This window comes from Colossoma macropomum, unplaced genomic scaffold (assembly GCF_904425465.1).
Source record: "Colossoma macropomum unplaced genomic scaffold, Colossoma_macropomum, whole genome shotgun sequence".
In the NCBI taxonomy this organism is placed as follows: Eukaryota; Metazoa; Chordata; class Actinopteri; order Characiformes; family Serrasalmidae; genus Colossoma; species Colossoma macropomum.
In genome coordinates this window covers 19,648,414-19,673,615 of record NW_023494808.1, presented here as the reverse complement: position 1 = coordinate 19,673,615, position 25,202 = coordinate 19,648,414, and the positions used below count along the sequence as shown (strand labels likewise).

Below are 25,202 nucleotides of genomic sequence, written 5' to 3'. Positions count from 1 at the left end.
AAACGGGGTGTGACTGTTTCGATACCCGCACCACACTATGCTACATGTGGACCTCAGGGGAAAAAATAAAATAGAAAAATGCAGGGTATGGGCTCTTTAAATGTGATTGGCTGACAGCTGAGAATACCATAACCTCACTTGGCCACTGCATCATGATGTAGGATTTTGTTGCTGTCCAAATCAAAACAAACAGAAAACACCTCCAGCTCCCCTTTACTTTCCCATACTGTGAAAACCTTCTGAGGAATGGACCAATAGAAATACTCCATTATCACTTAGAAACTCACCTCTTTACCTTATTTCATTAAAGTTTCATTAAAAGTTTAGAACATGTTTGTCTTCTTCTGTAAAGTTATTACTTTGGAGTTTGGTTTTTTGTAATCACTGATTGGGATTTTGTAGCTCTGCACTGGATAGAACTGGATGTACACATGCCAGAATTCACTGTCTAGGATTTTACATGATTGTGTGCGACTCAGCAGGCTTTCCAGATGGATGTTCAGTGTTCCTGATCGGGTCGGTTACAAGATAATAATTCACTAAGTATTAAACTAATGGATTACGCAATTCGGTCACCAAACCGCAGTGCTGTTACATAAGAGGTAAATATCTACTTCGTCTAAACAGCGTAAGCAGTTTTCAGTCTCGTAGTTTGGGACTCGAACTCGGGGCCCCTTTCGTGTGAAACCCCCCTTTCCTGTCTTCTTTCGGTGGTTTTCCATCATCTGGTTCGGTCCAGATCAGGGAAGGGGTTTCATCAGAGAGGACACCTTTGGACGTCACCTTTCTCACCCGGTTGCTTGGATACACCTGCCGGTTGTGGGTAAGTATGTAAATACCCGCCCCCGCTCTAGCCAATCACAGCGCGCTCCCAAACGGGGCCGATTCCCAAATGGCGATCAGCTCCCTTCCCTTTAAAACTGGAGCTGCTGCGCACTCTGTTCACTCTGCTCACTCCGATCGGACCTGTGGAGAGTTCGGCAGGTTTCCAGTCAGCCGCCTCTGAAGAGAACCTCTCAGTGTCGACACACAGGTGGGCCGGTTTCTCTTCATCAGCACCGCTGCAGAAAATTAATGGACTGTTTATTTATTTCAGGCGTGGAAAGACTAAAGTTAGTAGCTAGAATAAGAGAATGAAAATGTTCAGAGAAAACGAGGCTGAATTTGGCTTCATATTCACCGGCTTCTCATGAACTTCTCAAAATATTTTGACTGTTAGCAGCAGAAATCTGTGAACCGTTGTTATAATGTTGGAGAGGAGACTGAAAATATCGAATAAAGTAGATCACATCGAAGTTCTAACCTTAAAGTACTTTAGTCAAGTAAACAACAGAGCTGAATGACTTCTTACTATGAAGAGTTACATCATCATCATCACCACCATCCTCCTCCTCCTCCTGTAAGCCGCGATGTGTATCAGAGTAAATGGGCTTTTCAACACGTGGCTGCTGTCGGTCGGTCATATCCAGTCAAATCTTTCTTGATTAAATATGTGTCTCACGCTTCTGAGCTGCTTTATGTGCCGTCGAAGTCAGTGGCTTTGGGATAAAGCAGTGTAAGTGGGAATTTTCATAAGAATTCCTGTTTTTCCCCGCTTTGGGAAGCACATGGCCCTCCATCTCTCTTCCCTCTTTTCTGGGTCCTAGAGTCCGTTGGATTTTAGGACCTCCACATAGGAGAAGGCTTTTGGGATGGATGAATTTTGTCATGCTGGTCTGTTTTTTTTTAGTAGTGTTGTCATATTATATAGCACAGCATGACGTCCCTCAGCCTTATCGGTTTAACAGGATTCATGATTTTATATCTTTTATTTAAGTTATATTTTCATGTTTACTTTCATCAGTGCTCTTTAACCACGATACCTAGCATGCATTATGCAAATACATCATACAACCGTTGGGGAGTTTTTTGTTTTTTGGGAAAAAAATTAATAAATGAACAATTCTGTAGTTTAAATCCTGCTTTGTGTTAACTGGGAATAAATGCCGTTTGGTGAAGTTACTTACAGTAAGCCTGATTGCCATGACTGCCATCTTATTTCTGCAGAGAATACTGTATTTGTGAATAGACTATGCTAAACATTGGATGTCAGTTTGCCTTGACGGAACTGTGTGGGTGAGAGTGGGACAAAACGTTTTGGTTGCAGGCGGGAACGGGACTATAATTCAGATTTTCTGCGGGAGTGGGCAGGACTGAAAAAACCTCTGTACTAAGGCACTGTTTTATTATGAGAGTAAGCTTGTTTACAACAGCATTTTTTTCAATTTGGCCAGAGTGTCCCTTTAAAAACCCCATGTGTCAAACACTGTGTCACAATCCTATTGGGCCCACAAAATTATTTTAACTATTATTAGCCCATTTCACCATGAGCTGCACTACAGTCCCCAGCATGCGCTGTAACGTAATGTGCGCTCCCATCCCCTCCCCAACAACGATCTACAGAACAGCACCACAAAAAAAAGATGCCAGGTGTTTAGTTCAAGCGAATGCTTAGGTTTTAAAACCTACTGTGCATTGGGGACATTTAAAGAGGTTTAACAGTTATCTGCAGCTAATGTAGTCTATTAGTTTATAGAAAACAATCTGTTTTTATTTGAAATTGTGTATTCAATGCCTGTTTTTTGCCTTGTAGTTTTGGCGTATTTTGAACAAACAATGGTCAGTTGGGGTCATGACAACATGTTAAGTAAAAATAAAATGAAACACAGCTGGCCCACAGATTTTTTGAAATTCTTTAATATGGCCCTTTTAGTGGTTGAGTTTGACACCCCTGCTTTAAACTAAGCAGTTTAGCTCTAGTCCAGCAGAGCATTGGGAAACCATGTTTCCTACTGAACAATACACTCGCCTTATTTAATCTGTACTGTTTTTGCCACAAGACAAAGATTAGATAAGCCCTGCATATGTGCTGAAAACACGTTTGGTTGCTTATTTCTTAAGCAGAGCCAGTCATGCCTGTCTTAAGGTATAATAATGCAGTGAGTAATTGTTTGAACCTACAGATACCCAGACTTTTAAGAACTCATTAAAGTGTACTTCTTAATAACTAGATACTGAGTCAGAATCCAGAATTCAACAAAATAAAATCCCAAAACAAAAACATCTAATAATTAAAATTAACATGAAGTATAAAATATATCGTAAGTATTAACTTCAGCATGAACACCTTTTATAAAAGCTTCTCATTGCTTTCCGAGGCTCTCAGAAATCTGCAAGCTGGGTTTAATGTCCTTCATTTTTACAGTATTTTGGGTAACTGGTTGTCCAGTTAAGAAAAGTGCTCAGCCTTCTTGGCCTGCTCTTCTGAAAGGACCTATGCGATGCTGCGGCATGATGGCACATGTTACCATGTGCTTGTTTTGGGTTTTAGCCAAGGCCATTCATGACGCAAGAGTCCCTCTACACATTTAAACCTTTAAAGGTCTTTACAGCTCCTCCCTTATTCGCCTCCAGTTACTGCTCCGGTTACTTTAGGACACTAAATAGGGTACAAGTGTGTAAGTGCTAACAAACTTGTATTCTGTGTAGTGCGTCATGTTCCAGATGGGGACTGAGCCAATGTGTCTTGAGTTTCTTCACAGTCCTAGAGTCTCCAAGTACAGCATTAAATTGCTTACATGAAGCCAGCATGTGGTGAGCGCCTAGGCTGTTGCAAAGAAGCCCTGTAGCTACAGTGTCGCTGTGAGGCACACATGTCAAGCTCCAGTCCTCACAAGCCAAAACACTGTAGATCTCAGCACTGCCCATTAAACACACCTGATTCAGCTCATCAGCTAATTAGCAAGGCCTTCATGAACTGAATTCAGAGCATTAGATGATGGTAAATGCTAATCTCTGCAGCACTTTGGCTTGGAAGGTCCCCAGTTTGACATGCCTGCTGTAAGGAATGACCACTGCTTTAACTTTGTGACCAAATTCAAAAGGCGAAGGTTGAGCTAAAAACCTTTTTTTGTTTTTAAGTTTTATCTCTTGTCCCAAATATGATTGATCAATGTCTGAAATGTTTCCTTTTTAGCTTTTTGCTAGAGCTACAAGGCTAATGTAGCTAACAAGTAATGGAAGCTTATGTAGACTAATTAGCATTGTGCACACTGCTTGCCAAAATCATCACACATTACCCCAAATAGGAAATTAAGTAATTTATAATTTATAATAAAAAGAGTTCATTATGTTGTTTCTGATTAACACTGACTATTCAAAATAATGGACAAACTGGAAAAAGTATGGAAAATATTTAGTGTCAACATGGACACTATTGGTGTTTTTAGCTATGCAATGTACTGTTGTGTTGTAGATAGTATATATGCACTAGTATAGCTAGGGCTGCAAGGGAGTTACGGTATTAGATATTTATCATGTACATATCTACCAGTGCCGACACTAAAACGTTTATGAAATGTAGAAATTGTAGTAAATCCACTTGGATAAGCATCACAGAGAAATAAACCTTCATTTGTGTAGGGTTACAAATGCAGTAAAACTAATAAAATGCAGGTATTTCATATCATTGGCTAAACATTCTACTCCTCCAGATAATTAACCAAAAATGAATATATTTAAAAAAAAGAATTGTCAATGTCATTATGCATCCCTAATTTTAGCATATATCAATGATGAGTTTTTATTGTTCACCATTTGTCACAACTTTGATTTAGCCATAATTAAATCACGCCATAAATAACCACCGAGTGTTATTTCTAAGGAAACAAAAGCATGCTAGACCCGTGCTGGCCACTGGTTATTTCGCATTAAGGCAGCCGAGCGAGATGTGTAGTTTCAGAGCAGCTCCAGGAAGGTTTTGTTTGAACAGCTGCTGTGTAGCTTTACCATTTCCACCTGAACCTGCTGTATTTATCCCAGCCAGCACAGCTATTCAGAGGAGAGGAGGATACCAGGAATTGGTGACTGATTAATTCTTGCCCAGGTAGCATCCTCAGCAGACATGGCACAAATGCACTTTTTCCTTTCATTTAGGTATCAGCCAGTACCAAAACTGATCTCATACATTTTTTTAATCTACTGTGTTTTAAAACAAGCTATTTCTAACTGAAGCATTTCACTCAAGATGGCTGTCATCTGTCATGTATTCAGATAAAGTCAACCAGAAATCAAAATGTACAGCCTTTACCTTGTTAATTAATGCTCCTGGTCTTATTGAGCACTGTTTATCATATCAGATCATTTAAAGCAGGACAGTAATTTGGGTGGTCCAATCAAAACTTTCACGTTTTACAGTCTTCTTAAAACATAAACTCAGCGTGATTTGTTGTTGGCAGCCGGGCACTTTTAAGACCTGTTCTTGTACCGTCATAGTAAAAATCCACAGTCCTCATCAGTTTAACTGGTAGATTCAGTGCTGTGTGCCAGCTGTCCGGCTGGGACAAGTTTTGGCTGTAATCCCTTTGGCATGAGTCCAGTGAGAGCCTGTTGGCCAGTATACATAAGACACAGTTCTTAGGCCTGGACAGACTGTCCTCTCTCAGAGCTGTGGTGAACTAAATGTGGCTTGAACAAATAACATTAAGTGACCAAGAGGATCTTTATCAGTTGTTTTCACTAAAACAAAAACTCAAGGTCCAACTTTTTAGATTTATTGTCTTATGTAATAAGTGTGGTTATAGGTGCAAATGACTTTATTTGCACAGGTGTGCCAGTCAGGAAATAATCAATATCATATCATAAAACAGACAGACAACATAAACACCACAGTCAGACATGCTGTTGTGGTCTCTGACACCACATGAAATGCTGTTGTCTATAAAAATGGCTGTTACTGCAGTTTTTATCTACACTACCATTCAAAAGTTTGGAATTAGTTTTTCAGTAATACATTATATTATATATAATTTTCATTTCTAGTGAATGCCATTCTTCAAGCTGAAAAAAAAGCATTAAAAATTTAACTTGGTTAGTTTTTACACACTTTGTTCAAATTTGAGATCATTTGAGGGAGAATTGGCTACGTTATTAGACCACGAAATGATGTCAATTTTTTTGGGGGACACCCTGTATAACATTTGTTGTTGTGTTTTCTTTCTAATTAGGTAAATCTTGTTCTTACAGGCAAACAGTAAATATGTGCTAAGTAAACCGCCTGAATAATGTTCCAATGACCAATAAATGACTGATACATTTCACCATATTTCTCAAACTGGGTGGTCCTAATCTTGGGTAACACTTCTGTAAGCATTTCCTAACCAATCACAAGGCTGACGTCTCTTGCCCACACAAAACAGAGTTAAAGAAACTTAGGCCGCTTTTCCACTGTCGGGCCAAATGGTTCTCGGGGCCGGACTGGGCCGTTCTGCGCTGGTCCAGACTTGTGAGACCGGTTACGGTTTCTGTTTCTGTTGTCACAACTACTTTTGGGGTAAGAGGGAAAACTGTGTAAATTCGATTTTTATTTTTTTTGCCTAAATTTCAAAGTAAGACTTTTTTCCTACCTTTTACTAAATGTTACAGCAAAGTGAGTAATGGCTCCTAATTCATATTCCAAGTTCACAGTTTTCTGTAGTGCCTTTCAGTGTGATGTTAATCCTTGTTTCAGTGAAAGTGACCTTGCCCTTTGCCTCTGTCCAGTCAAGCATGCCTTCAGTGCCCTCCACCAAAGACAGCGGAACCTCCAGCCTAGTCTGCCCCTTCGCTGGCAAAAAGGGCTCAAGCGATGGACCCCTCCAGATAAACCATCCGGAAAGCAGTGAGAAAGACAAACTGAGCTTTACTGGTGACAAGGATGGAGCCGCCCAACTGACCAGGGAGAAGGGGGCCATCGAGAGGAAGTGGATCCGTCCTGACCTGAGAAGCAAGTGCACCTGGAGCCTTGGAGCGCCACATGCTGATTCCCCCCACACGCACCCACCCGTGTAAGTGGATAAACATGCCTTGTATGGAGATGACTGTTTCAGTACACTGCTGGTCTTTACCAAGGGTTTCTCCTGTCTCTCATGGAAACCATAGATCAAAACTAGACATCTGGGGTAGTGGTGAGTCAGAATTTTCGAACGTTCAAATCGTCATGAAAGTTAAAAAAAAAATGTAATTAAATTAGGATTTTTGAAATGCAAATTAGCTTCTCCCTAACATCATACATTCTCATATTGAAGAATAATTAGATGTCTGAAGAAGCAAAAAAAAAACCACTGTAGCAAAAAGCAGACAAAGTGTTGCGCATCATCACCACAAGGTCTCTGGCGCCCGGTATCAGAATGTACAAAGCCCAGCTTTAACGTTAACGTTAGCTGAGTTGAAAACAGATTTGTCTGACTTTACGTTAATATAGCCGGGAGAAAAGTGACCTATCTACCATTGTACAACAGAAAATCCAGGCTTAGATGGAACTAAGTTTGAAGTTAGCTGGCTAAGCAAGAAATTCTGCTTTGTGGGAGAGGATACACGCATGGGTCAATCTTTTTTTGAGCCAAATACATAAAATATGGAAAATAGAATCAAATCTTGATTTCATTATCAAAATTGAAACTGTGTGTATCATTACACCTCTAATTCTTTAGTTTCTACGTCAGATCAGTATCTGGGCAATTCTGAATTGGAAGCTAAAGGTTTTTAAGAATCTAGAAACATGGAGAACATTCAGTCAACAATCAGCTGACCAACAGACACTTAAGGGCTGACACGTGCCAAACATTTTTACCAGTTGTTCTACCAGAAGGGTATTTGGCGAAGCGTTATATTATCAGCCCCTTAAAATCACAGTCTATACCAAGACATAGTAGGTTTGGTGATCACGTGATTGTCTAGATATGTGTCATTGGGGATCGCAAATCATTTTTGGTATGTTGCAGCAGAGGAGAAGTTGTCTCCAGAAGTATAACTGTTCTTTTATGCCACTTTATTTTAAAGCGTGCTTTTTATGAAAGTACATCCTCATTATCAGGTTAGCCAACTACTGATGCAATAATTTATAGCCTATAAACCCAAGGCACATCATAAACTCCCGAATTTTATGACGTTGCATTTGCATTTGGTGCAAAATAAGCTCCATAGGAACTACATTAATGGTGTTTGAATTTGAGCACAATGCTGAGCTAGCTAAGACGAGCACACAATATAAATTGTGGCCTGGAGTTATACCAAAATCATTCTTTCACTGCTAGTTTTACTTCTACAGTCACTGAACTCACATTATGAATATTAAACAGTTGAAATGCATCTGCATAGACCTGTTGGCATGCCCAAGCATGTTGACTCTTCTAAATCCAGCTGGAACCAGTTCCAGATTTACATTTTGTTGACATGCAAGTTTTGCATGTAGGCTCTCTGTACTTACATAACTTGTGCTTCTGCATGTTGTAACTGATTCTGTTGTTTGTTCAGGTTCTAGTAGACTGTGCAGCTGTATTTATGACCGCATTGATATGAAAATTTTCAGACCCATACAAATTTAAGGGTTTAAAGTTGATAATATTGGCTGATAAAATTTTATACTATCAAAAATCAAACAGACTCCAATAGTTTTGGATTTAATTGTCAGTTCTTAATTATCCAATTTCCCAAACAGCAGAAACTCTTAAATAAAAGTCTTAAATAATATAAATATTGTTTAAGTCTTAGTTATGAGGGAGGGGGACCTACTGCTCTTTAGTAATTGGAGTAAAAGCAACCTCGTTGAGTCTAATGAGCATTGTGGGCACGTAAAAAGTGTGTGCTTTCTAGGACCTTTAAAGTACTACGTGCTGAAGCTTCAAGTCAGTGACACTTTGTGTCCTTGCTGTTAATTAGATCTTATTTTTCATGGGTTGTTCATGGTTTCATGGGACTTTCACATTGTTTGTGTTATGACATCATTTTATTACATAATAAAGTAAAGTAACTTATAAATGTTGCGTTATTGGTGGGATTTTTCCCTTTATAAGTCTGTGGAATCTTAATAATGGACAATATCATTGGCCTACCAATATACTGGTCAGGCCTGGTCTAGTACATCAGGGTTTTATAACATCGCAAACCCTTCGGTTTTCATAGTGGCATTGCAGAGAGTTAATGGGACTGTGATAGAAACGTCACTATTAAGTTAAAATATTTTCTTACAAGCAAAAAAAAATAAAACACAAAACAAACTGTAACAATTGTGATCTCAAGTTTAAAACTGACAGTTGTTTGTATTTCCATTCAGTAATGATGTACCCAGTTCATAGTGAACGGATCATGTTAAATAATGATAAATAATGATAAATGTTGTAAGTAATAGCTAGCTAGCGAAATCATTCTTTGTGGCTAACACATCTGAATCTGAAGTGGTGATACGTTTGGAGTCAAAGAATGAAACTTCACATGGGAACTGGCACTCTTAAAAAAAAAGGCTCCAAGAAAGAGTTCTTTGCAAAGATAGAATAGAATAGATAGAATAACCTTTTTTTGTTTTGTTTTTTAAAGAAACCATGAACCGTTAAGGTTTACGTCTTTAAAGTTTAACCCCAGGCTTGTTACATACTAAGGCTTATTATTCAGTAATTGTACAATTAATTCTAATTCTAGTAATTCTGCAATGCAAACTGGTTGAGTCATTCTCAGGTTTACAAACATGGTTCTTTAGGGAACCAAAAAGGTCCTTCTATATGCATTGTTCAAAAAACCGAGGCAAGGGGTACTTAAGGCAACAAAATGAGGTTAAAGGGGTTCAGCTGACACAACATTTTTGAAACCCTTGCTGTAAATAAATTGGTTTTCTCCACTTTTGAAGGACAAATGCTCCGAGCATCTTGCCCAACATCCTTAGACGAATCGGAGACACACCGCTGGTTCGCATCAACAAGATCAACAAGATGTTCGGACTCAAGTGTGAGCTGTGTGAGTACGCAGACAATACTTTCAGTCACAAAAACAGCCTATTGAGCTTTAATCGTGTAACTATGCAGTTAAACATTGCTTTAATAATATGCGCTTAAATTGTGTGTGTGTGTGTGTGTGTGTGTGTGTGTGTGTGTGTGTGTGTGTGTGTGTGTGCGTGTAGTGGCAAAATGTGAGTTCTTCAATGCGGGCGGCAGTGTGAAGGACAGGATCAGTCTGCGGATGGTGGAGGACGCAGAGAGAGCGGGTGTCCTCAAACCCGGAGACACTATTATAGAACCCACATCTGGAAACACTGGTAATCAGAGTGTGTGTGGGGGGAGGCCGGGGGGGTTGTTTGTCTGCGTGTGGGACATGATTTCTCACATACACTGTGTTTTGTGTAAAATGTCTGCTGTACTCATGATAGGCGTTATTGTCACTGTTGTTTTAGTCAGTAATCAATTTATCAAGTGATTATTTTGACAATTTGCTGTGTTTTTAAAAAGGCCAAAACTAGAAATCCTGTAAAAAGACTTAAAATATGAAGAAAATATTTGGGATGAGCCATATTTGATATTTTTCATGTACATAATCTCAGGATTGCCAGAACAAACATTTGTAAAATTTAGAAACTAGGTCCATCACCAGCATTATGAAGAAACATAAGACTTATTTAGGGTTGCAAATGCAGTAAAATGAATAAAATGCAGATTTTAGTTTAGTACATTCAGCACAGTGCATGCCAGCTCTTGTGTCTTTTGACAGTTTAGAAGTGGATTCCTACTGTATCAGACCTTAAATACACAAGAGATGACGATGCCTTTGATTAAAGATCCCAACCTAGCTGACCATAGGATACTGTTAAGCTGAATCAACATGGCTAAAATAAAGTTAAGCTCACTGAAAAAAAAACAAAACAACCTAAATAAAAATAAATTAAACTTTCAGAACTATAGTAACCCTTTATGAGGCTGTAAATTATGCATTATGATATGACAATTACTGCCAAATTATCATTGACGTAAATCTTTTATAGTATGACAATTAAAACACTGAACTCATTGTATAACATATAAAATTATTTACATGCAACAGTTGTGCTTACCTTCACATTAGATGTGACTAGTTCTGATGCCAGCATGTTATCTAATACATTGACTTTGATTGATGCTCTTGATAATTGGCCAAAACCACAGCATGAAGTCTGAAGTCTGGATTGTCAGTCAAAATGGTTTGTCACTGGATATGATTGCCTTAGGTTCACACGCAGCTGCTCCAGAGTGTCTCATTCTACTGGCAATGCTTTATATCTAGATCAGTGGAGATTATCTAAGCAATTGGACGCCTGTGACAGCAATGAATTCACTAATTAGAGGGGGTGTCTGGATGCTTTTGGATGATCAGGGTATATCATAGAGATTTAATGTGTTGCTGTTGATTTTCAGATGCTGGTCTAATACATAGACTTTTTGAAACTCTTTGTATCAGGTATTGGTCTTGCTCTGGCTGCTGCTGTTAAAGGCTACCGCTGTATCATTGTCATGCCTGAGAAGATGAGTTTGGAGAAGGTAAAGCATTATACTCTCCTATAACTATTGATATAATGATGGTGTTTGTTAAAATGAATAAAGTTTAAGTACAAAAAGATTTTCCACGGCTCTCTTCTAGAACTTAAGGAGACTTTATTGTATTGTGGCTAGATACGAAAGGTTAAAAAGCCTTTAGACACATGACGTCCCCTTTTGGTGGCTTTTTTACTCTGAATTGTATTCAAGTTGGAGAATAACCAGTAAGTTTGTGTTCAGGTGGACGTGTTGAGAGCTCTGGGAGCTGAGATTGTCCGAACTCCCACCAGCGCCCGTTTTGATTCGCCCGAGTCCCATGTGGGCGTGGCCTGGCGCCTGAAGAACGAAATCCCCAACTCACACATCCTGGATCAGTACCGCAACCCCAGCAACCCCCTGGCTCACTATGACACCACCGCCGAGGAGATACTGGAACAGTGCGATGGTTAGGACTTGTTTTCCCTCTAACTTTGTCTCTTACTCTATTCGAGAATTTGTTAGGCAATCTGCACAATTTTCTTCGATCAGACTAAAGTAGCCAACAAGTAACTGAAACTTATACCCCACCTGCATGCCTCAAATTGACTTGCTTTTGTGGTTTCTGACACTGTAAGACACACTGTACAAAGCTTAAGTTTCAATAATTGCTTCAGGTGCTGTTTTTAGCTATGTGATGTACTTTTGTTCATTTTTATAGACAACAGTACTTTGCACAGTGTCAGAAACAACATAAGCAAATCGATTTGATATTCTTAACAACACAACCCTTGATGATTTAGTAGCGTGACCATGTGTCCTTTTCTCCAGGAAATGTCCTGTTTTTGGGCTTTGTAATTTGCCTTATTTATTTACTTCTGACTTTCGGCACTTTTTAACAGGGTGTGGGTCTTAGAAGGGGCCGTTCACCTGCACTCTCTATTAGATTTGATTTAACTCTCATTGTTTGTGTTTGCAGAATATTTTGGAGATTTTAATACTCAATATTTTGCACAAAATTTGTCAGCCACATTAGCCTCAAAGCCTCAGTGCAAAACTAAAGAACCAAAGTTGTGGCTAATCGATTACAATGCGGTAAGAGGAAAATTGTGTAAACTTTTCCTTTATTTAAGCCAGTAACTAAATTATTTTTACTTTGTCTTTCATTACCTTGTGTCAGACTCACTCCTATTACCCCATTATCTTTACTCAGGGAAAGTGGACATGGTGGTAGCAGGAGCTGGCACAGGAGGCACGATCACCGGCATCGCCCGCAAACTGAAAGAAAAATGCCCAAATGTTAAGGTGAAGACCAGTGCCTACACCAGCTTCTAGACTTGACACGTGATACTTGATCGATAATTGTTTTGTGATAGGAAATGTTCGTGAAATTGCAAAAAAAGCACGGGGCCTCATTCACCAATATCTTCCCAAGTTTTTCCTTAAATTTGTTCTTGAGAAACTCTGATGGGCTGGCGACCTGTCCAGGGTGTTTCCTGCCTTCTGCCCAGTGAACCCCTGCGACCCAGGAGGATAAGTGGCTTAGATGAGTGCGTGAGTGAGTGATGGACTGACAAAAAGTCTATGTCCGAAACATGCAGGTTCTTAAATTGCAGAATTGTTCACACCTTTGTGCTCTTGAGTGTGTAGATTCTGTTCTTACCTGAGAACAAATTCCAAATAAGAAAACACTGGTGAATGTCAGAATCACCAAGAAAACTGCATAAGTGGGTTTTAAGAAGAAATTTCTTCCTGAGAACGGTTGGTGAATGAGGCCCCCTTTTAGTACTGTTCATTTACAGTTTGAAAGTATTTCATGTTTATCTTGAAGAACTTGTCTTACTAATGATTAATCATTTCATTATTTTATTGCTTCTTACTAATTAATTGAAGCCTGTCAAATTGCACAATAACAGGACCACATTAGAATACATTTAGACACGTATCTCCAATAACATTTTATTTTATTGCGAACACTGATCCCAAAGTTTTGAATGATAATGTGTTTGCACATACAGTCATATGCAGAAGTTTGGGTGCACCTGGTCAAATGACATGTTTAGATTTTCTAAGTAAAACATTCTCTACAGAGAACACACTTCTACACATTTTAATGAACAATTACAGTTTATTTGCTAAATTGAACATATTGTGGGAAAATATAAAATGTGGTCTGTGCAGACATTATGGCAAACTGTATATTGTATGCTTTATTTTTTACCAATATGTCAAACTCAGCAAATTAATAGAAACTGTGCAGTAAAAATTGCCCTATTTAGGGGGGGCAGGCGTGTTCACATGTTTGTATATGACTGTATATTCCACACTTATTTACTTACTTATTCATTTGCTTGTTTGTTTGAGGTTTTTGGGGTCTTTTGCCCTTTCGTCTAAATCTAAGCTGCCCCAGAGCTGTGGAGCTTGATTTTATTTTTGAATAACTGGATCGTTCCAAGCAAAGACTCATTCCTCCACTACTGCAAAGGGCAGCTGTAGTTTATATTGCAATGATAAAATATACAGACCACAAAAACATGGAAGCTGCTGTAAAGGGAAGAGGGTGGTGGGTAATTAAATAAAAATGACAGTGCAGTATGTTTGCTGTGTCAGATCATTGGTGTGGATCCAGAGGGGTCGATCCTGGCTGAGCCGGAGGAGCTGAATCAGACAGATAAGACGCAGTACGAGGTGGAGGGCATTGGCTATGATTTCATCCCAACTGTGCTGGACAGATCGGTGAGTGATCCCAGACAGCATCCCAAAGCACACAGTATACAATATAACATACAAATATTTTTTGTCAAACAAATCAAACGTTCTTTTGGCTGCACTAAACTATACTGCATCTGTTCACTATTTACGTCCTGTTTTTTCATTGGCCTTGTGGTGCTAAGTGCGTGACACTAATTTACGCCTCTTTAGCCTGGTAACGTGAACGTAGCCAGTTGTGGCCATCCCGTTAATATGAGATGCAATATCAGCTGCCTATGTGCCGAATGTCCCTGCGGTTCTACATCAAATGCTCAGTCAAGAACATATTTATAAATAACAAGATAATACATAATCAAACGTAATTAGGTAATATATGAATATATATGTATATATTAATATCTATGTATTTTAATTAAACCCATTCCTAATAACCCTAGAGCTTGGTGATGTTCTTTTTTTCTTTTTTTTTAAATTCTAAGTTTGTTGTACTTTTAAATCACCACTAGATGTCAGTGCTAGTGCAAATACAGTCTGTTAGTCAGCACATGGACTGATTTTCTCCAGCGGTCTGTTTCCCTAAGTTTGGAAATATGTGCCATGCATGATTACTTCTTTCATTTCTCCATCTATTTATCTTTTTCTTTGATTTCCTCTTTTAAGCACACAATTTCGACTGAAAGATTAGCACAAAACACCATACTGCTATATAAAAGACCAAATACAAATATGATTATTTGTGCCCAAAATTTCAAGATCTCAACCAACATCACTTTTGTTTCTCTGTATTTTTGTTACTCTTTAAGGTTGTGGACCGCTGGTACAAGTCCAACGATGAAGAGTCTTTTGCTATGGCTCGCATGCTCATCAGAGACGAGGGGCTGCTATGTGGTACGATGTGCTAATTTCAGTTCCTCTAAAACATGTTATCAGTGTTTTTATACTCTAATACCTGAAGAAATGAGGAAAATAAAAAAACGGTATCCCATGTCAAGGCATATTGCGAAAGTAAAGGCTGTTTGTTATCCTTTGCATAATGTTTAAGCAGAATATGTTAAATATGGAAAGGGTTCATTTTCAGGCACCAAGCTTATCTTTCTCATCACCAAGCATGACTTGATTGCTTGACTTTGGGGTACGAATGAAAATGTGTAAATCGTTTCTTTCGCCCATTCCTTTAGTGTACAGAATGGCTGCTCTAATTTAATCTGTATTGGATGAACTATATGGGAAGGGCAGCCCTTTTTATACTCAGCCTCCTTATATGAGGGAGATTATAAGTAACTCACATAATCTCCTATAAAATCGTCATGTTTTGTATTTGGTTGGAAATTAAACAGCCTCTAAAAAGTCTGCCACCCAGAGACACTATAAATCTTCCCCTATAATATTCAGCTAGGCCTGAAAAGCAGACATTCATTTTGGCATTTTTGCCTTCAGTCTTCATTATTCATTTAACTGCATCTGAGCAGTTAAGATCAAAGTCCTTTTAGAAAAGTCTGAACCCAAGGCGGCCAGCTTGTCAACACTGCCGGACAGGTTAACGACCATATAAGACCAAACTCCTCTCTCTTTGAATGGGGATAGACCAAAACACTCGAAACTGATGGTCAGATTACTGTTTAAAAACATAATTTGAAATCACTGGTAAAATCTGACAAAATCTCATGAATAGTTTTTTACTGTTTGGCTCAATAAATGCATATTTTTCGGGTTGTTCTGGCTGCACTGGCAGAGATCTCCAAAACTGAGGGGGTGCTTTCCTGCTAGTGGTGTAACCAGCAAGCCAACTAGCTCTTTTTATTGAAGGGCAGGACTTTAACAGCCCACAGATGCCATGTTGAGCGTCACAAGCTTTCCCATTCCTTCTCCAGCCAGTGACCTGTCTCTTCCTTTATAGCTTCTCTATTAAGATGCTTCTGTGCACTTCAGAACATTTACAGACTAATAATCTTTTGCACAATATTTGAGTAGAATAAATTAAATAAGGAAACTCTAGACCCTCCAGCTTGTTGTCAAATTTACAGTAAATTAAAGAAGTATAAATATTAGCATGCTAGCTGAGAAAGTATTAGCATAACTAATTATAAACAGAAATGTATTGCTCAGCTAACTTGGCTCCCATAGGCATTGTTGTCCAGACTGTGAGTCTGATTTAATGCAGTAGTTTGGTAGTTTTGAAGTGTTTTTCTTTTCTTTTTATTTATGTGTCCAAAGTTTGCTTCCATAGCTATAAGGCTAATGTAGCTAGGTAACAAGCAATAGAAGGTTCTCCCTGTTATTACTGTTGAAACTTGTCAGTAACACATCGCAAATCTAACAACAGCCATTTGAAAGCTTTAATTTTTTTTATAATTTTCCATTTTTATAGATAACAGCATGTCATACAGTGTCAGAAGGCACAGTTGTGATTATTGGGGCAGTATTAGCTTCCATTGCTTGTTAGCTGCGTTAGCCGTGTAGCTCAAAACTGAGGACGCAAACTTCAGACACCAAACTGACCGACCACATTCGGTTAAAGGGAAACTGTGTAAATATAAGCTTTGCACGGACTACAGCTTTAAGGTCTCTTCTTACTCTCTTTAGGTGGTAGCTCAGGCACAGCCATGGCGGCAGCAGTGAAGGTGGCCAAGGAGCTGAAGGAGGGTCAGCGCTGCGTGGTCATCCTCCCTGACTCCATCCGCAACTACATGTAAGGAGAACATGAGAGAGAAACGGGTGGATTAGGGTGGAGTGCCCCCCCCCAGTGAAACCTATACTGTAGAAGAAATGTTGTGAAACACTTGCGGCTTCAGAGGCTTTGTTTATATCACTTGTTTTTGTGTGTGTGTGTGTGTGTGTGTGTGTGTGTGTGTGTGTGTGTGTGTGTGTGTGGTGTGTGGTGTGTTTTGTGGTTGTGATAAGATGAGGGCAACTATTTATTTTGTCCCTTTCTTCTCCAGGTCCAAGTTCCTGAGCGACAAATGGATGTTCCAGAAAGGCTTTCTCACAGAAGAAGACTTCATGGTTACCAAGCCCTGGTGAGACCTTTTTATTTTTATTTATTTATTTATTTATCTATTTATTTTTAATTCCTTTTATATGTGTATTTTATTTTTTAGAATTCGATTGACAAAGACATTTGTTTACTTCTTTAGTTTAGCACTGGAGCTACAAGGCTACTTCGGTTTTTGAGCTTTATTTACACGACAAGAAAAAGTGTGTAAATTTTGGTTTTTCAGTGAACCTTTTTAACGTACGGGATGTCTGCTTTAACCTATATTGGATGAACTGTATGGGAGTGTCACACCTTTTTATACACCGTGCCCTCATATCAGGGAGATTATGAGTTACTTATAATCTTAAATAAAATTGTCATGTTTATCACTTGGTTGCAATTTCGAATCCTCTAAAACGTCTATCCCCCATGGTCACTATACATCTTCCTCTATAATGCTCTGCTAGGCCTGAAAAGCAGACTTTCATTGTGTGCTTTATTAGGAGGCTTTTTGCCTTCAGTCTTAAGTAAGGGAATTGCATTTAACTGCATCTGAGCAGTTAAGATGCTTCTGTACACTTCAGAACCAGCTGCTGACATTCACATACACATAATCATTAAAGGCAAGTGATAGGAGCCATGCATGAAGTACTGTCCAGAATTACTAGTGAACCTACATAGTAGTAAATCTGTAGGTTTTTTGTACTATTTTTCCATTTAACACCTTGTGTGTACCTCTCTGTTATGAATGGATTTTAAAAATATACATTTTAGCCCAAAGCCTTATCTCAAAAATATCATGAAACAGTGTCTCAGGCATCAGACCGCAAATTTGCACTTTGCATGTCTAGTTCCTGTCATTACTGTTGCAAGCAATTCTTTCTAGAACAAAGCATTTTACATCAAACCACTCTGAATGACTTTGTTTACGTCTTACTAATTGAATTATGCAGAAATACTGAAAAAATCAGTGGAGTTCCCCTTTAACCTCATAGTCATGATGTACCACTGCCAAAAAATGGCTGATGTCCAGTTACCTGAGCGCTGCATTGTAGTGATGAATAGTGCCAGTCGTTGTGAGAGAGTTGTAGGTTTAGCTCTAGCGTAATGATAATGCCATGAAGCTGTTTCACATTGTTTCATTTTCTTACTTCCTTTCTGTCTGTCTGTCTTTTAGGTGGTGGAATCTCAGGTTGCAGAGTTTGAACCTCTCTGCTCCTCTCACAGTTCTGCCCACAGTAACCTGTCAAAAAACAATCAAGATCCTGAAAGAAAAGGGTTTTGACCAAGCGCCAGTCGTGGATGAGTCTGGGTGAGTCTCACACAATGATAAACACACAATGTTCTGAGCTCTTCCATTATGATTTTCACTTTGTTTAGGTTATTGTTTGTGTATATTGTAATAAATTGCAATTACAGCGAAGCCTTCATTTCAAAAAATTGGTCAAAAATGAGACCCAACTCTATGACAATGTTTTTTTTCTGTTATGCAACCTTTATGGGATTTGTAATAGTATGTTAGCAGTAAGCAATTTTTTTTGTAATAGTGATTCATTGTTTTATTTTAAGTTAATAACAAACTCATTAACATATATTCAACTGTGTAGCAGTTTAATTGTGACTTTTTCACTGAAGAGCTCTTATATAGAGCTGCCACTGTTTTCCATTTCTAACAACTAATTAAATCCTGGCTGGACTACAGTTCTTGTTCACCGTCAATGATGCATCTAAAACTTCTAGAAGGTCTAGAGTGACTTCTTTCTACCAGTAAATCAAAATGTGATTGGTTGATTAAATATCATTTCCTAATTTTGTTGGTAGTTAATCTGATGTGTAAAGCCATCAGATCAGCTCCTGAATTCGCTAGGCTGTATCTGTCTGCATGCCACAGCAAAAAAGCGACTGGACATTTCTCTGGGTATTTCAAAGGTTTAACCATTTTATTTCAAACCAAAGCTCAATAACTGAATAGAATTATTTCTACAGTACTTTGTAAATAATACATTTAAACAAAACAATAGGTTTAAATAAACAAGCATGATGACTCTATTAAATAAAACTATGAATTACAGACAAATACATTTTTTTACTTCCCAGAAATTATTAGGCCGTCTCCGAAGACCTAGAAGTGTCTGAAGGTTTGCCACTGATGTTTATAAGCAGACACATCTTTCATTATGTTATCATTTAACCTCTTATGATCTCCGAAAGCTGCATATTTGCTCACATTTCAGTTCCTTACTTTAAACTATGTAATTTGTGTGTTAGTTTCAAAGTCAGTACTCAATCATTTATAGTAGTTTGGGAATAATAAGTCTTAAGGTCATTTACTGAACAATAAACCTACAGTATAAGGAACTGAGAATAGCACAGCTAAGCCTCACTCTCTCTTTAATTAGATACTTGAAAAGGTAAAAGTGCCTTTGATTCATTTAGTATTGTCTCTGCTGTGTGTTTAGGGTGATTCTTGGTATGGTGACTCTGGGGAACATGTTGGCGTCAGTGCTGGCTGGAAAAGTCAAGCCCTCTGACCCTGTCAGCAAAGTGCTCTACAAGCAGTTCAAACAGGTGAGTCACACGCACCCACTCAGCTGTGGTCAGTATATGATTATCTGCCAGCACTGTGCTCTTAAAGTTAAAGGTTCCTAAATGGCTCTTAGCCTGGACGTGCAGTTCTGGGGAAAGCTTTTAATTAGTATAAAACCTTGGCATGGAAGTTTTTAAACAGTAAAAAAGTTCTTCACACTCACACATCTACACATCATTTACAAAACCATGTCTTCAAAGAACCATCTACCGCTGGGGAGGTCTTATCCGCAAAGGGCCGTTGTGGCTGCGGGTTTTCACACCAAACAAGCTGGAGCACACCTGATTCTACTTGTTTAATCAGTTGGTTTCAGTCTTCAAACAGCTGCTGCTTTGTTGGAGTGAAAACCTGCAGCCTTTGTGGCTAAGATTGGACACCCTTGATCTACTAAAAGGTTTCTTAGGGAGCTAAAAGAAGGATTGCTATATATTTTGGCGCCTTTATTTTTTAAATTATATATCGTCACTGTAAAAAAACAAGTGTCTCCAAAATGATGACTCTACAGGAGAACACAAAAATGCTCTTTACTTTAAATGTAAGTCAATGAAATGAGGTTTTTTCCTTGTAATTTTGGAACATGTTTATTGGTCCATTCATAACAAAATTTTGACAGAAAAATGGAAGGATTTTTTTTGACTGTGACAGTATTTATGTACAATGGTTCTGCAGAAAATATAGTTGTTTGAAATTACAGCTAACAAGTTCTTTCTCTCAGATACGTCTGACTGATAACCTGGGGAAGCTCTCTCGGATCCTGGAGACGGATCACTTCGCCCTGGTGGTGCATGAACAGATTCAGTGTGAGTAGAGATGGAACAATAACTTTCTTTCTATACCAACATTGACACTTTTGAGGATATTTCTTCTTAAAAACTTCTAAGCTTTAAAAGGAGTTGTTTTATTTGAAGCACTTCTCTTAAGATCTTCTCTTAAGCATCTAAAAGTAGGCTATCATGTCCAAACTACTCGACTACTTGACCACCCAACAGGAAGAAATACACTGCTAACTCCATCACATCTAACAGTGCGTGCTCTTTCAAGGGGAGATTTCTGCTCAGAACTTGATCATCAGATTCATTCTTTTTTATATAATCACCAAATGTGAGTGATCTTTCTTAGAAAATCCTCACTACTAGGGCTGCACAGTATTTTTTTGTGAATCATTGTCATGCTACTGGCCTTTACAGTACTCCAATCACAGAATGCTGCAATATGCCTCTCAAGAAAGCAAATCAACATGATATTTTCATTTATTTTCTCAAAGACCTCAAGATGTGTTTGTCATTATCATGACATAATGGATGTTATCTCAATAAAACAGTGTCCATAATGCCATGACTAATAATATAAATGACTTGAAAACTCTATAAATTAACATGCAATTTGCCATAATAATGACATAAATATCATTAGATTTCAAGAAAAGTAAATAACTCACTATCATGTAAAAAAAAATCATGTATCATGAAATGTTTTTCCATATCACTCACACCTACTGATTCACCAGAGCATTTTTAATATATTGCAAAGCGTTACAGATTTACATAGCAATATAATAGAAATACAAGAACTTCGTCTATCAGCTGTAGCCAACACTCATCCATTCACTGCATTAGTATCATAACTGAACTGAAGTATCTTCTCCACAGATAAGCATGTTTGTTCAAACTGAAGCTGCAGTTAGACTGTTATTTCTAATGCCTGTGCAAGCCACCGTGCTTTTACGTCAGTGTTGCATAAGTAAGGATGTCATCTTACCCTTTTAAACAAACACTCCTTATTCGAGTGAATGAGCGAATGTTCTTATGGAGGTAAATGTGTCAACTGGATGTTCTGTTTAGATCCAGTGAGCTCTTTTAATTGGCTCCTGTAGTTCTTAACCCAGTTTGTGTCTCTCCTCGCCTGGCCAATCACTGTGATCTAAAAAGTTGTTTTCCCCTCTTTTGCGATGTGGAGTTTTCAGTTACAACCGTCCTGAACGTCCTGTGCTTTAACTTAGCTGTACATAATTCCTCCATTTTTTTTGCTGTCTGTTCCTGTTTACACCTCCATCTACTAACTCATACAGGACTGTGCAAAAGTAATAGATCACCTTTCATTTATTTAATTTCCAGCCATGGCCAGTTATTTTTCTTTCGCCATGTATTTAGAAACATATATTGAACAGGATGTTACACTGCAGCCACAACAACTAATATATATATATATATATATATATATATATATATATATGTATGTATGTATGTATGTATGTATGTATGTATGTATGTACAGTGTATGATTTGAGTATTTAATGTGTTCACTTTTTGACTTTATTACAGCTTCAGTTCTTTTCAGAAGAAGACTTATTTTCAGTTTTTCAAAGCAATCTACAGGGATATTTTTCCACACTTCTAAGGTTCAGTCTTAGAAGTTCTTTGCATTTTCTGCTTTTCAAGATCTAAGTAATCACAAACACATTCAGTGATGTTAAGGTCTGGACTCTGAGGTGGTCAGTCCACTGTTCTGAGAACACCAGCAGCTTCTTTGTTTGATTTGCAACTACTATGTGTTCTGCTATTTTGGAAATTTACATATTTTAGTAATGGCTTTTTGACAGCTACACATCCTTTCAGACTCATAGTGTTGAGTTGTCTTCTCACAATGGGAGGATGAACAGAAACACCTGTGTTTTTGTTTGTCCATATCTTTTTAAACTTCTGATGCTGCTAGACTTTCCCCTTCCTTTTGCAAGTGGATCACCTTATATCTAATCTCTTCAGAAGTATCACCTGGAAAATAAATAACTTGTACTTAATGGTTGTTTTGACTGGAAAGTAAATAAATGACGGGGGGTCTCTGACTTTGGCCCTGTACTATATGGCTGTTTAGAATAGGGGTGGCGAACTGCGGCCCTGGAGGAGCACAGTTCGGTGATTTTCCTGCTCTTAACACGCCTACTAAATCCTGCAGGTAGCTGCTCAATCAAGTGTGTTTGAGTAGGAAGACCACCAAACTGTGCAGGACTTCGGCTTTCCAGGACTGGAGTTTGCCAACTCTAGTTTAGAGGAATGGTTTGGAACAAATTGCAAGCATTTCTAATATTTCTAATTTATGCAGATAAGGTCAAACTAACTGATCCTCTACTAACGTTTCATTCATTGTTTGCACATCTTATCCTTCTGGGGATAGTTTATTAAGCTCCTCCTGGATCTGATGTCCATGCTCCTTTATCTGTGACAGTATTTGTGTTCTGACTGTCTCTGTTCTTCTCAGATTTGACAGACGGGTCCACCAGTCTGAGGCAGATGGTGTTTGGAGTAGTGACGGCCATAGACCTGCTCAACTTCGTCACCGCCCGCGAGAGACGAGAGAGATCGTTGTCTGAATCCACAGACGAACTGTGATTAGCCCTCTGTTTGAACACTTCCTGCCTCTTAACCAGTGACTACGTGTGGTATGATGCCTTATGAGTCCCCTGATATAATTTTTATATTCAGAGAACTCCTCTATAAATTCTTCCAGGTTTTAATTTTGAAAATGCAAGAACTGGAATCTAGGAGAGGCAAATGTTTTGCGCGGCATCAGCATGTGGACATGCGGTTACATATCTTGTGTAAAAAATTTATGCTTGATGTAAGAGGATCTGGTCACAACCATATGTCTGAAATGAATTAAGACACCATATAGGTAAAAAAATAAATACAGTAAATATATGCATTCCCTTATTTCAGTTCCTCTGACTCATCTAATGAGTCTATATGAGGAAAATAAGAGATGCAGGTTGCGGAGGGGATATATAATGATGTGCCACACCGGCTATAGCTCGTCTATGGGTTAAGAGTCATGAGTCAAAATTATTCTGTGAACCCAGAATTTACAACATTCTGTAGAGCAAGTTTTTTCTCACATTACTTGGCACCATCTGCCATGATGGCAAACATCTTCCAAAGGACTTTTAAACACCTAAGAAGCTTAAAGAAGCCAGACTAAATTTCTCAGATCAGGGCCTCACTTTTTTTTTTTTTTAAGCAGTATTGGATTGTTTATTATTGTTGCCTTCATTTTCCAGATCAGGTGTGTTGGATCAGGGTTGGAGTTAAATTCTGAATGATGGTAGATCTCCAGGACCAGGATTGGGCACCCCCAATATCCCTGTTGTATACTTAATCTCAATTCTTCTTTTCGTCCCTTTCCATTTATTTGAAAGTCTAGAGGCAGTGTTCCATAAATACTAGTAAATGTCAGCTAAGGTTACAGTGTTATCTGCCTCTGCTAAGAAAAAAAAAGCCAAAAGCTCTTCAGATGCACTTATCTGCTCATGAAAGATGCAGCTGTGCAGAATGTTAAATTTTTTTCTCTCAATAAAATAGCCTTATCTGTTTTTTTTTCCTTTTTTATTTATTATAAGGAAATTCCCCTACAGCTAGCTGGGATGTTTTACCCTTCCCTTTGTGGCTGTCAAAGGTCAAACATATTGGTTTGATAAGTGCACCACAGAACGGATTTTGTAGGAGGCTGTTGTAAGAAAACTCTTGTAAAGAGACAATCAATAAAGAGTAAATAAAGTTATTTGTGTTTGAACCTCATTGCAGATAGATTTAGAGCCTGGATATCTACTCCAATAAAAATGTACACTGTCAAAATACTTTCCATATACAGTAAGGTCCAAAAGTCTGAGACTACACTGGTGGATTTCCACTTTGAAATGTCCCCCCTTTTGCTTTAAAGACCCTCTCCAGGCATCAATGGAACCCCTAAAAATCCATCTCGTGTTCATCAAAATGACATTTTGAAGTTATTTCCATTAAAAAAGTCCCTTAATGCCTTAAAAGTTGCTTAGATGGAACTCCACACCTTTGCCTTCGTTCAGTATGTGTAGATCTATGAATATGCAAATTCATAAGTTGTGTTTTGCTAGTCTCTATTTTTTGAGTGAAACTGACAAAACAGTCTTGGCTACTGCAAATCCCAGGTTGCTCTCGAAGTTTGGGACAGTCCGATTTTTCCGAATAAACTGCACCCGGTTTTTATTTTTAGATTCTTTGGTAACATATGAAGGCTCACAGAACCTGTCACTGCCATCATTTTGAAAAAATGTAAAACTTAATACAGCATGTAGCTACACCTGACTCTGATAAACCTCGTTCTACCTTATTATTATGCAAATTTTTTTTAAAGGCTCACCCGCCCCTGGACGGGATGGGTTCCTTAGGGTTATGACATGCGAAACCTGACTGCCTGAATCTGCCTCTTTGAGACTGTCACTGGTGCACTGCAGTTTCAAAGCAGAAATACTCAACCATGGCACTGACTACTTATTTCACTCATGATGTGTCTTCTAGCATATAAAAGACACCACGTGGACTTGCTAACAAGTTTGAAAGCTTGATTTTCACCAGAGCGCGTCTTTAATGACAGCATGCACTCGTGCTGCATGGACTCCAAGTTTGTGCAAAAGCCTAGAGTAGATCCTACTGGGAATCATCTGAACACAAACTTCAGTGCAAGAGATTAATCAATCTGACCTTTTTGTGCCAAGGCCTTAACATGGTCAACACCACAAATGTACTTAAATTTGAACAGTGACCTAGTAAAAGTGCAGAATACTGAATATTTCTTA

General features: G+C 38.4%; 1 protein-coding gene across 1 annotated transcript; it reads left to right on the top strand.

Annotated features, from left to right (window-relative positions):
• Positions 1 to 889: 889 nt before the first annotated feature.
• Positions 890 to 24,151, top strand: cbsa (cystathionine beta-synthase a). Its single transcript, XM_036557203.1, has 15 exons — positions 890 to 1,033; positions 6,580 to 6,863; positions 9,698 to 9,804; positions 9,968 to 10,102; positions 11,275 to 11,354; positions 11,592 to 11,796; positions 12,541 to 12,632; positions 13,938 to 14,063; positions 14,843 to 14,927; positions 16,623 to 16,728; positions 16,979 to 17,056; positions 18,191 to 18,325; positions 19,473 to 19,581; positions 20,316 to 20,400; positions 22,856 to 24,151. The coding sequence occupies exons 2-15, from the start codon at positions 6,586 to 6,588 to the stop codon at positions 22,984 to 22,986; spliced, it is 1,752 nt and encodes a 583-aa protein (XP_036413096.1). The 5' UTR covers positions 890 to 1,033; positions 6,580 to 6,585; the 3' UTR covers positions 22,987 to 24,151.
• The last annotated feature ends 1,051 nt before the right edge of the window (positions 24,152 to 25,202 follow it).